The 14,016-nt window shown below is 31.5% G+C and overlaps 2 protein-coding genes across 2 annotated transcripts; both read right to left on the bottom strand.

Moving 5' to 3' along the window:
- Window positions 1-745: 745 nt before the first annotated feature.
- LOC148766577 (E3 ubiquitin-protein ligase At1g12760-like) lies at window positions 746-1,159 on the bottom strand. Its single transcript, XM_088827343.1, has one exon. The coding sequence runs from the start codon at window positions 1,157-1,159 to the stop codon at window positions 746-748; it is 414 nt and encodes a 137-aa protein (XP_088683469.1).
- A 6,285-nt stretch (window positions 1,160-7,444) lies between these two features.
- Window positions 7,445-8,147, bottom strand: LOC105967511 (RING-H2 finger protein ATL18). Its single transcript, XM_012992107.2, has one exon. The coding sequence runs from the start codon at window positions 8,092-8,094 to the stop codon at window positions 7,672-7,674; it is 423 nt and encodes a 140-aa protein (XP_012847561.2). The 5' UTR covers window positions 8,095-8,147; the 3' UTR covers window positions 7,445-7,671.
- Between the last annotated feature and the right edge of the window lie 5,869 nt (window positions 8,148-14,016).

The raw sequence follows: 14,016 nt of genomic DNA, 5'->3' as shown, positions 1-14,016 counted from the left end.
AGGATAAAATTGTTTTTTTTTTTCCTTTTAGTCAATCCCTATTAAATTAATTTGGGGTGCTATTAATTCAATGAAATAGTAACATTTAATAGTTGATTTTGATTTTGGTAGTCGGTCTGAAAAAATGTGAATTTTGCCAATCGGACGTGTTATTAGCCTCACTATTTAGTCAGTACAATTTATAGCGGTAATCGAACAAGCCCTTATAGTAGAACCTCGATAAATTAATACTCAATTATTTAATAAAATCACTTAATTAATAATTTGTTCCAATCCTAACTTGGTGAAAATATATTAAATTATTAATTTGATAATTTAAATATTATACTAAATTAATAGATCTTTATTAGTTCAAGGTGTATTAGTAATTTATAGAAGTTTAACTGAACCACACAAATTTTACGATAGGGGTCAATGAAGGACTAACGTTTTGGTTGAAAAGTTATCTTAAATAATCAATAATCCAAGTTAGACTACCATAACTTAAATTCTAAATAAATCCAACATTAATTATTATATTTTTAATTCATCATTAAATTTTCACTGATGATGGTATCAGTTAAGGTATATAAACCCAAAGTAATCGATCAGGTTTATCTTAAATTCTTAATTTAATTATAATTGATTAATTTCATTAATTAACTAACGAACACTTAATTAACAAACAGCTTACATATATATATATATAACAGCTTACACACACACACACATATATATATATATATATGCGCTCTAAATCTAATAATTAGCGCAGCCACCACACACAGCGATCACTGTAACGGGTGGCGCCGAAGTCGATCACTATGAGTTCGCGGTGGAGCTCCGCCGCCTGAAGCGGCGGCAGGCGGAGGTTGTTCCGGCACAAGGGACACGTCATATGGCCGTAGCCCAACCACCTGTCCAAACAAGCTCGATGAAACAAATGCTCGCACCTTAATTCTCTGACTTCGTCACCTTCCTCAATCCTGCACAGACAAACGGCGCACTCGTCGGATTCCGAATCATTTTCATAGATCGTAACGCCGAGGTCGTCGTCTGTGTATTCCGGTAATCCGACGCCGTTTGGATTGAAGGATTGATGGAGAAGGTAATCCCATGCCCACTTCAGCTGTGCCGTGATCGAAACGACGTAGTTTAGTACGGCAAATTGCGGCACCATTTGCAGCATTTTTTTTTTTCTTTTTTTGGCTGAAGTGGGATTTGGGGACTTTGTTTGTGTTTGGTTTGAGAGTATTTATAGAGAGAGAAGGTGGGAATAGGTCCGATTTAGTTTGGGTATATCTGTAATTTTTAACGAATATTTAGTTTTAGATGCAAATTGAAAATGACTTGTTAACTTTATATATCTAGAATACAATCTTTTAATTGTTTATAATGTTTTAATTGTTTATAATCTTTTATTTGTTTATAACCTTGCATCTCATTTACAAAATAAATTAAAAAAAATGAAAAATGCAATAATCGACGATAATCTACATTAGATCCCAAAAACAATATTTATGATGCTAAAGTTAGATCACCTTAGAGAGTTGAATTATGATGAGCTGGAAGAGCATAGTGGATCTGAGATACCTGCGATCATAGAACACGTAAGCTAAGCCGGGGGTTGATCCGGCAGAAAATCCTCTGACGCTCAAGTCAGACGTGCTGATCATAGAAATAGTCCAGAGAATACAGTTAATAGTATTGCTCAGTTAATATGACGTACCTTAAGGAATGAGTTCCAATGATTATTTATAGCTTAGTGGAGATTGTCGGGCCCAAACCTTACTTGAAGGTGATTGGACCTCGGTAGTAGTGGTCTTCAATATTGGGCTCGTGGCCCAGTAGGTAAAGAGATTGTAAGCTTATTGGGTTGGCCCAAATAGACATATCATTAAGCCCCCCACTCTCGAGTCGATGTGGGGGCCATGTTGAAATGGGTGTCAGATCGTGTCGAGAGTAAAAATTGTAGGAGTCGATCGTTGGCGTATGGCCTAATGGTGTGCGAAAACGCGTTGGAGCGTGTGTTGGAGGGGAGTGAAGGCGCGTTGGCGCGTAACGCGGCCAATTTGTCGCGATATAAGTTACTTGAGTCGTCGGTGTTGTCCCGCGACGATGTAGTATCTCGGATCAAGTTATCTCCTCGTGGGAGTTGTCTCATCGTGGGATAATAGAGTTGATCGAGTTATCTCCTCGTGGGAGTTGTCTCGCGATAATGTAGTAGCACGGAGCTGGTATTCTCCTCGTGGGAGTTATTATTTATCGATATTGTCAATGTTTTGACGCGTTGCTTGTATGTGTTTACATATAGCCTTGTGCGTGATGTACTTGAGGAGGGGATCAGGCTCTCAAGATTTTTGTATGGGGATCGTGCCCCTTGTTAGACCTTGTGGGTTGTAAGTATGGGAATCACATATAGGCAAATTAGTCACATAATCATCACTAAGATAATTATTCTTATGCAGAATTTTAAGACCTTTACCTCTTATATGACCTGACCTCTTATGCCACAGAATAGACATGTCATGATTAACAGTGTTGGCATGCAAAACAGGTTCAACAGAACACACATAGAGGTTTTGCATTCTAACAGCTTTGAAAATAAATTTATCATGCATCATGATTCTCTGACAACCATCTCCCCAATTACCATGCAAACCACTATCTTCAAGAATAGCAACAGATAACTGATTACTGCTTAGTTTAGGAACATGCCTAACATTTTTAAGAATTAATTCAAAACCAGATTCAAATTTTAGGCAGATGGTTCCAATTCCAACCACAGTTCTTTCACTGTTATCAACCATAGACACATTACTATTTTCAAGTTTCACATAAGAAGAAAACAGATGTCTATGAGGTGTCATATGATGGGTGCATGCAGAGTCAAAAATCCAATCATTATCACACAAAGAAGAGATCACATAGTTCACATAATCATGCATCACATCACCAACCATAAACACATCACCAAGATTATCAGTCACAACATTAGCTTGTTCATTAGTTCTTTCATTTTTAGACTCAGAACATTCATTAGCATAATGACCACTTTTACCACAGTTGTAACATTTTCTGCCTTTTGCTTTAAACTTATTCCACCCCTTGCCCTTTTTAGGTTTTTGTAAAGACTGGTTTTGGTTACTAGAAGAAGCCTTGTTTTGAAATTTATTTTGAAACTGATTTTTAGGCTTCCCTTTCACAAAATTGATTTCACCAAAAGTTTTACTACTCTTGGTAGTTTTTAAATCCAGTTCTTTGCTTTTTAAACCATTTATCATAGTATCCAAAGAAACCACATCTCTACCATACTTAATGGCAGATTTTACATCACTGTAAGTATCAGGGATATCATTTAACAAAACAATAGGAGATAAATCATCAATATTTTTGTCTCCAGTTAGCTTAATATCCTGAACCAGTAATGTCAAGGTTTTCACCAATGTCTTTGTTTAAATCCAGTTTGAATCTACAAAATTTTTATAACAAAAACATTTTGGAGGGCAAGGAGGTTTCAATATAAAGTTCTTCCAATTTATCCCATAAGGCTTTAGCATCATCGTGTTTTCCTAGTTTTCTAATCACTGAATCATTTAAGTTCAAGATAATCAAAGAATAGGCAAGTTCATCAAATTCTGCCTTCTTAGCAGCAGTAGTGGTATCTTCATATGCTAAAGTAACAGCTTTAAAACATTTTTGTTGGACTAAAACACCTTTTATTTTCAGTTGCCAAATAGGAAAATCCCCTTTTCCATCAAAAAGAGCTAAGGGATAATAAACATTCATAATCTCACACAGATAAAGACACATAAAATACACAGAATCACACAGAATCACAGAGCAACACTCAGACAGAGGATTAACAAATAATTATTAACACATGGCCACATAATGCCACACAGGATCACCACGCCATACAGGGCCAACTCAATAGCCACACAGGGCCCCCAAACTCCACAGGTCAACGTACAAGAAAGAAAACTAGGGATTAGAGGTGTTACCTTGGCAAAACCAAGTTACGTTTTGATACTCCGCTTTGAGTAGAGCTAAGCTATAGCCATAACTCTGATACCATTGTAGGGTATCAAACTGCCAAGCTCCATAAAGCCTAAATAATATAAGTTCCCCTTGAGCAGTATTGGTTACTGCTAAGGAGAATATATACACACAGGTTCAAACAGAAAGATTGAAAATAAAGGTGAATAAATTGAAAGATAATAGATTAAGAGTATAAGCTCAGTCTTCCAATTTTTCACACCAGAGATTCACACTTCCTACTATACACCACCAGAGTACCTCAAGAAGAACATATCTTCTTTCTCTCTCAACACACAAACCCTAGTTTCACCCAGAATACCACGAAAGAAAGAACAGATCAAGCACAAACCCTAGTTTCACCCTGAATATAGGGTTTTATCTGTGTCTTATCCTCTTCCAACCTCCATGCCAGTATTTATAGAGACTGAAGTCAAATAGAGCCGGTGAAGGCTGTACTGGAGGGTCAAAGTCAGCTATGTACCGTGCTCTTTGACCCCCAGCCATTAACAAAGTCAAGGCAGTACAAGGGAGGAAGAAGACAGAAGCAGGAGTGGCGGAGAAGAAGGGGTAAGGGCTAGGGTTTCAGAATGAGGGTAAAGATGAGAGATAATAGAGTATTTAAGTGAGGGAATAGACGGTCCAGATTCAACCAGAAATCCAACAGATGAATTTAGCTCAGATATGGACTTGGGCTCACTTACTCACTCTTGGGCCTAACTCAATGGTGGTGTATGGGAAATGGAGCAATTGGGCTTTCTGGCCCAAAACACATTTGGGCCAAAAACCAACATCCTCCTATTCATGCGAACAGATATTGCGATGGTCGACCTCCTTTTTTGACGAGGAAGTTACATCTTAGCGACTTCATTCCTCTGATGAACTTCCCATTCCATATATAATGCTATTTTGGACCAATTCTTTTAATAATTCCAATTTCGACCCTATTTTGAACCAATTGTTTCCAATTGGGATGATAAATTTAAAGCTATTTATAAAATTATAATTTATACTTATAAATTAAGCCAAAAAAAACCCCGAATCTCATACCCTTAAACGGTTTTGTAGATGCTGCACTCGCCGAAATACACTAAGTGATCATGTACCATTGATCTATACATAATACACACACCAATGTGTATATATGCTTCATGGGTGGTTATTTGTATAAATCTAGGGTAAATTACAAACACCCCTTGAGGTATGTTCAAATTACGAAACCCCCTCCTGTTTGGGTAATTACAACCATCCCCTCAACTATAAGTCTTCTTACACGTCCACCCTTGCGGTTTCAAATTTAGTTAAATCTTCTTGATTATATGAAATATTATCACTCTTGTACCCGTTTTATCCCATTCGAGCTCTACATTTTAAAGCAAGATGATCATAAAATATGTTTTTTGACTTGTATATATGAGATTGTGGCGCATCAAAAACTGTATTTTCATACAAAACGAGTGCAAACCAGAGCACATTCCACGGAATCTAGATGATTATGTTGAATTTGACACCATAAGGGTGGAGGTGTAAGAAAAATTCATAGTTGAGGGGGTAGATGTAATAGTCCAAACAAGAGGGGAATTTTTCGTAGTTTGACCATACATCAGGGGAGTGGTTGTAATTTACCCATAAATCTATGATGCAAAACCACCCACTGTTTTTCACCAGGTGTAACATCTCATAGACCCCTTAAACCTCGTCGTTTTCGAACTATTTTAAAGGTTATTACGATTGTTTTGTAATTAATCTTTCATGAAATTATTTAAAATTACATTCCCATAATAAAAATGTAGAGCAATAATTTGGCATGGAAAGCACGTGATTAGTTAGTAATCCTCATCTCCTCCAAATCAAGCCAAGCTAGGCCACAAAAGATGCACCTGGTCGATGAATTTTTTAGTGGACAAAATTACACATCGTTACGAAAATGTATCGACCACGTCTTTTCATATTTTCTTTCGCTCTCATCACTCTAATATGTGTCTCACACTTCAACACATTTATGTATGTATGTATGTATATAACGTGTCTCACACGTAAGCGCATCTATATCTATAATTTACATCTTTTACACATTTTAAACCCAAAATCACATCTCCAACAACAAAATGGAAAAAAATGTAAACTTTTTTACATTTTAACTTTGCATATATCTAAATTTGAGAAACCAAAAGTACTATTTGACAAATTGTGTAAAAATAAACAATAATAAAAATTCCATCAGTACTATTTTTTATATATTAAATACAATAATTATTTTGCTATTATTCACATATATATTTCCATGTATAATTTTTATTTATAAAATAAAGAGTGTTTAGTGTTTTTTTTTTTTTTAATATATGTATATATAACATTATATTATCCTTTGCAATATATTTTAATTCCAAACAAGTTTCTGAGTAAAAAACTAAAACAAGATATATGTATGTATGTGTAATTAAAATTATAGTTGTTAAAATTAATTTAAAACTAATTTTTCTGTAAAGTAATAAAATATGATAATTGTGTAAAATATAAATAATGTTGTTGGAGTGTGATGTTAAAAGTGGTGTTGCATAACACTGTTCGTCTCTTAAATTATAGATATAGACAACCGATTTTTAAACAACTATTGGAGATGGCTTAACACATTTATGTATGTATGTATATATGTATGTATGCATCTACATGCATACAATAATATAGGTGGACGTGATATCTTTATGGCTCGTTCGGTTACTCATCTTGTATCATATTGAATTAGATGAGATTTGATTTACTCCTTACTCATTAATTAATTATTTAGTTAGTAGCATCTTTTGGTTTCTTAAATTAGATCTTCTGCAAAATTTGTTAAATTCAGTTATTATATTTTGAATTGTCTATAAAACCACTTCATTTTCAATAATAAGATATGATTTTAAGCATAAAATTGTTTTTTTTTTCCTTTTAGTCAATCCCTGTTAAATTAATCCCGGGAAGGGATGCTATTAATTTAATGAAATAGTATCATTTAATAGCGGACTTTGATTTTAGTAGTCGGTTTGAAAAAAGTGTGAATCTTGCCAATCGAATGTGTTATTAGCCCCACTATTTATCAGTGGAACTTTATAGCCGTAACCAAACGAGTCCTTATGGTAGAACCTCAATAAATTAATACTCGATAATTAATAACATCGCTTAAATAATAATTTATTCCCATCCTAATTTTAAAAACGTATTAAATTATTAATTCGATAATTTAAATATTTCGCTAAATTAATAGAATCTTTGTTAGTTCCAGATGCATTAGTAATTTATAGAAGTTTAACTGAACCACACAAATTTTACGATAGGGGTCAATGAAGGACTAACGTTTTGGTTGAAAAGTTATCTTAAATAATCAATAATCCAAGTTAGACTACCATAACTTAAATTCTAAATAAATCCAACATTAATTATTATATTTTTAATTCATCATTAAATTTTCACTGATGATGGTATCAGTTAAGGTATATAAACCCAAAGTAATCGATCAGGTTTATCTTAAATTCTTAATTTAATTATAATTGATTAATTTCATTAATTAACTAACGAACACTTAATTAACAAACAGCTTACATATATATATATATAACAGCTTACACACACACACACATATATATATATATATATGCGCTCTAAATCTAATAATTAGCGCAGCCACCACACACAGCGATCACTGTAACGGGTGGCGCCGAAGTCGATCACTATGAGTTCGCGGTGGAGCTCCGCCGCCTGAAGCGGCGGCAGGCGGAGGTTGTTCCGGCACAAGGGACACGTCATATGGCCGTAGCCCAACCACCTGTCCAAACAAGCTCGATGAAACAAATGCTCGCACCTTAATTCTCTGACTTCGTCACCTTCCTCAATCCTGCACAGACAAACGGCGCACTCGTCGGATTCCGAATCATTTTCATAGATCGTAACGCCGAGGTCGTCGTCTGTGTATTCCGGTAATCCGACGCCGTTTGGATTGAAGGATTGATGGAGAAGGTAATCCCATGCCCACTTCAGCTGTGCCGTGATCGAAACGACGTAGTTTAGTACGGCAAATTGCGGCACCATTTGCAGCATTTTTTTTTTTCTTTTTTTGGCTGAAGTGGGATTTGGGGACTTTGTTTGTGTTTGGTTTGAGAGTATTTATAGAGAGAGAAGGTGGGAATAGGTCCGATTTAGTTTGGGTATATCTGTAATTTTTAACGAATATTTAGTTTTAGATGCAAATTGAAAATGACTTGTTAACTTTATATATCTAGAATACAATCTTTTAATTGTTTATAATGTTTTAATTGTTTATAATCTTTTATTTGTTTATAACCTTGCATCTCATTTACAAAATAAATTAAAAAAAATGAAAAATGCCATAATTAACGATAATATATGTTAGATCCCAAAAATAATATATATTAATATAATATAGGGTAAATTACAAACACCCCCTGAGGTATGGTCAAATTACAAAAACACCCCTCTTGTTTGGATAATTACAACCACCCCCTCAGCTCTTCAAATTTAGTGGAATCTTCGAGATTATATGAAATATTATCACTTTTGTACCCGTTTTATACCATTCAAACTCTACATTATGAAGTAAGATGATCATAATATATGATTTTTAGCTTGTGTATATCAGTTTGTAGTGCATCAGAAACTGTATTTTTACACAAAACGAATACAAACTAGAGCACATTCCACGAAATCTAGAAGATTATATTGAATTTGGCACAATAAGGGTGGAAGTGTAAGAAAAAAATCATAGTTAAGGGGTAGATGTAATTATCCAAACAAGAGGGATTTTTTTGTAATTTGACCATACCTCAGGGGGTGTTTGTAATTTACCCATATAATATAATAAAAAAATAATTATATTATTTCTATTTTGTATAATATGACCCATCAAAATTCAAATTGATGCGAAAATAGTCTTACATTTTTTTTCTTTCCTATTTTCTGATTTTGTCCTACGTTATTAAAAAAAATCTAATTTTTTTTCATAACAAATTCTTTAACTCGTCGCTATATGGTCTCATTTATAAATAGCGCGAACGCGTTGTGTAAATTTGAAGGGCGCACCATAGATGCATGCCGAAGTTCACTATCAATTTTCAAAAGTATGCTAACGGTTTTCAAAAGTTTTTGGTCATTTTTTTAGTTAGATTTCAATTGTCCGGCAATGTTAGAAGTTAATTGCTATCAATATATATAAGTTATTTTTCATACCTAATGATTAGGGTTGGGACTGGGTTGGTTTTTACCCACCAATCGCCCCATTACCGACCATATTTTAAGGCGGATAATCAATTTTTAATCGACTTATTGGATTGGATCGAAAATTTCAACCTACCCATCTATAATAGGTCGGTTGGTGGTTTCTAATACTATCAAAAGTTGGTTGACCGATAATTATCGGTCATCCAACTATATTATTAAAATTTTATTAAAAATATAAAATAAATGCCGTGTTTTCTTATGTGATTATTGAAATTATCAAAATAATTATTATTTCAAATATTAAAAACAATCAACAAAGGTTACAAAATTGACCTAAGTCTTCCACCGGTTTCATTATGCCCTAGTTTAAACAAAAAACCCACAAAACTTCACTAAATCTCTTGTGCGTGTTTGGAATTACTTTGAATTTTCTAATTATATTTTTTCGTCAAATTGTTATTAATTATTTTGACCTGATAAATGATGATCGCACCGTGACAGTATGCAAAATGTAGATATTTTTACTCAAAAATTTGAATTTTTTTTAAGTGAACTAAGTGGCGGGTATAACCATCAATCCACCCATTTCGCAACCAAGTATTCGGTTGCCAACCATCAACCGACCTACAAAGGTTGGGTCGGCAACGGTTTTCAATTTTGAGCAAAAATGGTTTAATGAATGGGTCGGTTTTTAGGCTAGTAATCAACCGACCCAACCCAGTCTCAGCCCTACTAATGATTATCACTTATCAATTAATTTCCTTTTTTCTTCGTATTTATGTAAATAAATATAATTTCAAGGATAAATTTTAGAATTGACCCATTTGATTTTTTTATATTTCATCATTTTGAGGTCAAATTACCAACAGATTTTTCCAAAGGTTAGTATTTTTCTTTTCCCCATAATTCAACATACGTTACCTCGGCTCATATATTAGTTAGTCTTAGGTTGTCTTAACATATTAGTCTTAATTATCATTTTCTTTTTATAATTAAATGAACTCGCAACCAGTTATATAACTACTCTGAATAACTAAAAATGAGAGGACTTGTAAAAAAATAGTAAAGATTGAGTTGTATGAATTGGTCCAACTAAATTACACGAAGGAATGTTCCAATTACAAGTCTACGTTTGAGGAATGAGATTGATTCAATTAATTTTTTGGACAAGTAAGTAACGTTATATTTAATTTTTATGCTTATCATAGATTTACAAATAATTAAGAATACAATTATTTTACTCATTCTGGTCAGTGGTGGAAGAACCTTCTACCACGTGTAAAAAAAAAATTAAAGGATGAATAAAAAAATTCCGGGGGTTTGAAGCAGTACTGAACTTTTTTGTTGTAGAGATGTTTACTGATAATGACGTCATAAGTAAATACTTGTAGCCAGTTACTAAAACATCATAAATTAAAGGGTAAATTACACCCACACCCCTGAGGTGCTTAAATAACTTTAAGGTCCCTGTGGTATCGATAATTACACTCACCCCCTTGAAACGTAGTTAGAAACTCTATTGGGATAATGCATTTGATACATTATTCCTATAGGGTTATAATGGACTATTACTTTTACCTAGTGGTGGAGATAACATAGAGTTATGAGGAGTTATGGGGTGACACGGCTCCCCCAATATTTCTTAAATCACCCATAACTCTTTGTTGTCTCCACCACTTCCTGAAACCAATAGTCCGTTAGAACTCTATCGTGATAACGTATCCAATGCATTATCCCATTAGAGTTTATAACTACGTTTCAAGGGGGTGAGTGTAATTATCGATACCACATGGACCTTAAAGTTATTTAAGCATACATCAGGGGTGTGGGTGTAATTTACCCTAAATTAAAATATAGTACATGTACAAAATGTCACTGAAATTGTACAACTAGATTACATGAATGCATACGCTTGCTAGAATAAATAAAAATTGGAAAGATTGAGAGCCTAAAAAAAAAAAATTAACTCTAACAAAGAACAAGTACCTTCACTCATTTTCTTTTCGACATTTATTTCCTAATTGTGGGATTTAATAAAGATAAAGGATTGAGATTGTAAATTAAAGATTTCATGGGATTATTAATTTTGATAGAAAGTTTATTAATTGAAAACGTAAAAATACTATTGTTTTTCATTTTCTTGAAGAAGGTAATTAAATGCATAATTATATAAAATTAAGGGTTAAATACAGTTTACACCCCTAATGTATACTCTCTTTAACACTTACCCCCTAAAGTATCACGTGTAACATTTACCCCCTCAAGCTCAATTTAATTTGTATTTTAAATCTTAATACCTTAAAATTTTCTTTTTTTTTATTTAAAGTAATAACTAAAAGAATAATCTATATATAATATAAAAAGAGGATCTATGCCCTCAATGATTGACATGTGGCAAATGATGATATCATTTGTCAAAATTGCTTAGTTGGAGTTCAATTGATTAGGTGTATTCTTCAATTGATTAGGTGGCATTTTTATTTATGGATATTGTTAAGTTTTTTCCTATTTTACATTTACACAATCATTTAATAATTACCACATGTATATATATTATTTCCAAAGTTAATATTTTATAAATTCGAAATAAAAAAATCTTATTTATATTTTTAGTATTTCAAAATATATTTATTCAAATAAATTCATGAAACTCAATTGTTTTACGAATATTCAAATAATTTTCATTAAAAAAATATTTTTTTAAATACTAAAATATTAAAATAAAGAAATATGTTGTTGTTGTTTTTTTGTTTTTTTTTTTTTAATTTTCAATATTTTAGAATATTCGAATATCTATTCCATTAAAAATAATAATGAAAAAATGTTTTAGTTTTTAATAGAAGTATTTAATAAATAATCCACTATTTTTTTTAAATAATTTTTACTATACACGGTGGATTAATTCTTAATGTAGTTGGTTGTATTTTGGAAAACATTATTTAATATATAATAATGCGGTCCGAACTATAGAACTACGGATTATGCAAAAAAAAATTTATTAATTATTATTTCAATAAAATTTTCAATAAAATATCAAATCACCAATATAAAGGAATCTTTAATATTCTAAGATTCCATCGTATCATCTTTGATTGATTTAATTTATACTTTAATTCAAAATTGAATGGTAAAAAATAAAAATCGTATCTTCATATTTAATGTTCTTATATTGCAAGATTTTTTTTCCACAAGTTATGTTTTTTTTGGGTTGTTTCCTTTATTTGTTTGATTTGATTTCATTAACTAATATATAAATATTTTGAATTTTTAATTTTTCCATAGAATTAAGTTCATTTTCAATACTATATAAACCCCTCAATGTTCATTTCATTTTTTTCTACCACCATTCGATTACAAAGTGCACAATATTCGTATTATATAGTATTACATTTTTTGTTTATCATTTCTTATAAATTATTATACGTATATATGCATAGTTTTATATTCATAATTATTTTTATATATACATATTAGTACTATTTGTATTTCTTTCTCTTGGGTTTTAATTTTAATATACTTTTTTTATTGTTTTTATGCAGTTTATTAAATAAAGTCGTGCGTACTTTATGAAGATCAAAAACATTGTTTGCGCTCAGTCCAAACAATGTGTTCTTTGCAACGCGTATTTTGATCCTAATTTCGATCCATGTATGTGCGTCTCATGTAGGGAATCAATCAAAGTCGTTCCACGCTCTGGATCTTGCATTGTATCTTTTGAATTTTTTATTTTTCCATAGAATTAAGTTCATTTTTAATACTATATAAACCCCTCAATGTTCATTTCATTTTTATCTACCACCATTCGATTACAAAGTGCACAATGTTCGTATTATACAGTTTCATATTACATTTTTTTTAATTATTTTTATAAATACATATTAGTACTATTCGTATTTCTTTCTTTTGGGTTTTAATTTTAATATACTTTTTTAATTGTTTTCATGTAGTTTATTAAATAAAGTCGTTCGTAATTTATGAAGATCAAAAAAATTGTTTGCGCTCATTCAAACAATGTGTTCTTTGCAACGCGTATTTTGATCCTAATTTCGATCCATGTATGTGCGTCTCATGTAGGGAATCAATCAAAGTCGTTCCACGCTCTGGATCTTGCATTGTATGTTCCTTGAAAATATAGTATTTTTATAATTAAAGATTTACATTAACATCATTCCATGTATTTTGATATCATATTAATTTTCATTTATTTTAATTCTTGCAAATATAGTATATTTATAGACTTAAATGTTTAAACCGAATTGAAAAATTTAATTTTTATATATTACGAAATTTATATTTTTATTATTAAAATACAAAAACAAATGTATGTATATTTCATATATTTTGATTTTTTTCTAAAATTTGGATATGCATTTATTGTATAAATCATTTCTCTATAATATGTATATTATATACCATAATATCATAAGTTTTTATCATTTCAATATATGATAATATCATAACAAGTTGAGTTTATTGCGAGATTTTTTGATAATATATACGAATTGCATAATATAAACTATGCATGGTTTTCATATTTTGCATGATATCTATTAGTATGTCTGAGTCATTTCCATATTTTATAATATATATATTGTACACGTTTCTTTCATTTAATGTTTCATGAATTATTTAATTAATAAAACTAATTTCTTTTATTGTAATTTGTTTTTTAATTTCTGATCTAATTAGTTCTATTAATATTTTTTCAAGTCTTCCAATATTTTAGAATGAAAATAATTCGTGTAATAAAATAAAATCACGTAAAAAAATCAAAATCCGAAAGTA

Source organism: Erythranthe guttata, chromosome 12, assembly GCF_056151865.1.
Source record: "Erythranthe guttata isolate IM_541 chromosome 12, IM_541, whole genome shotgun sequence".
Taxonomy (NCBI): domain Eukaryota; kingdom Viridiplantae; phylum Streptophyta; class Magnoliopsida; order Lamiales; family Phrymaceae; genus Erythranthe; species Erythranthe guttata.
Note: the sequence above shows the minus strand (reverse complement) of the source record. Positions and strands in the feature narration are given on the sequence as shown.

What these genes read in the sequence shown, in the direction of transcription:
- LOC148766577 (XM_088827343.1), bottom strand. Translation starts at nt 1,159, where the DNA reads ATGGTGCCGCAATTTGCCGTACTAAACTACGTCGTTTCGATCACGGCA.
- LOC105967511 (XM_012992107.2), bottom strand. Translation starts at nt 8,094, where the DNA reads ATGCTGCAAATGGTGCCGCAATTTGCCGTACTAAACTACGTCGTTTCG.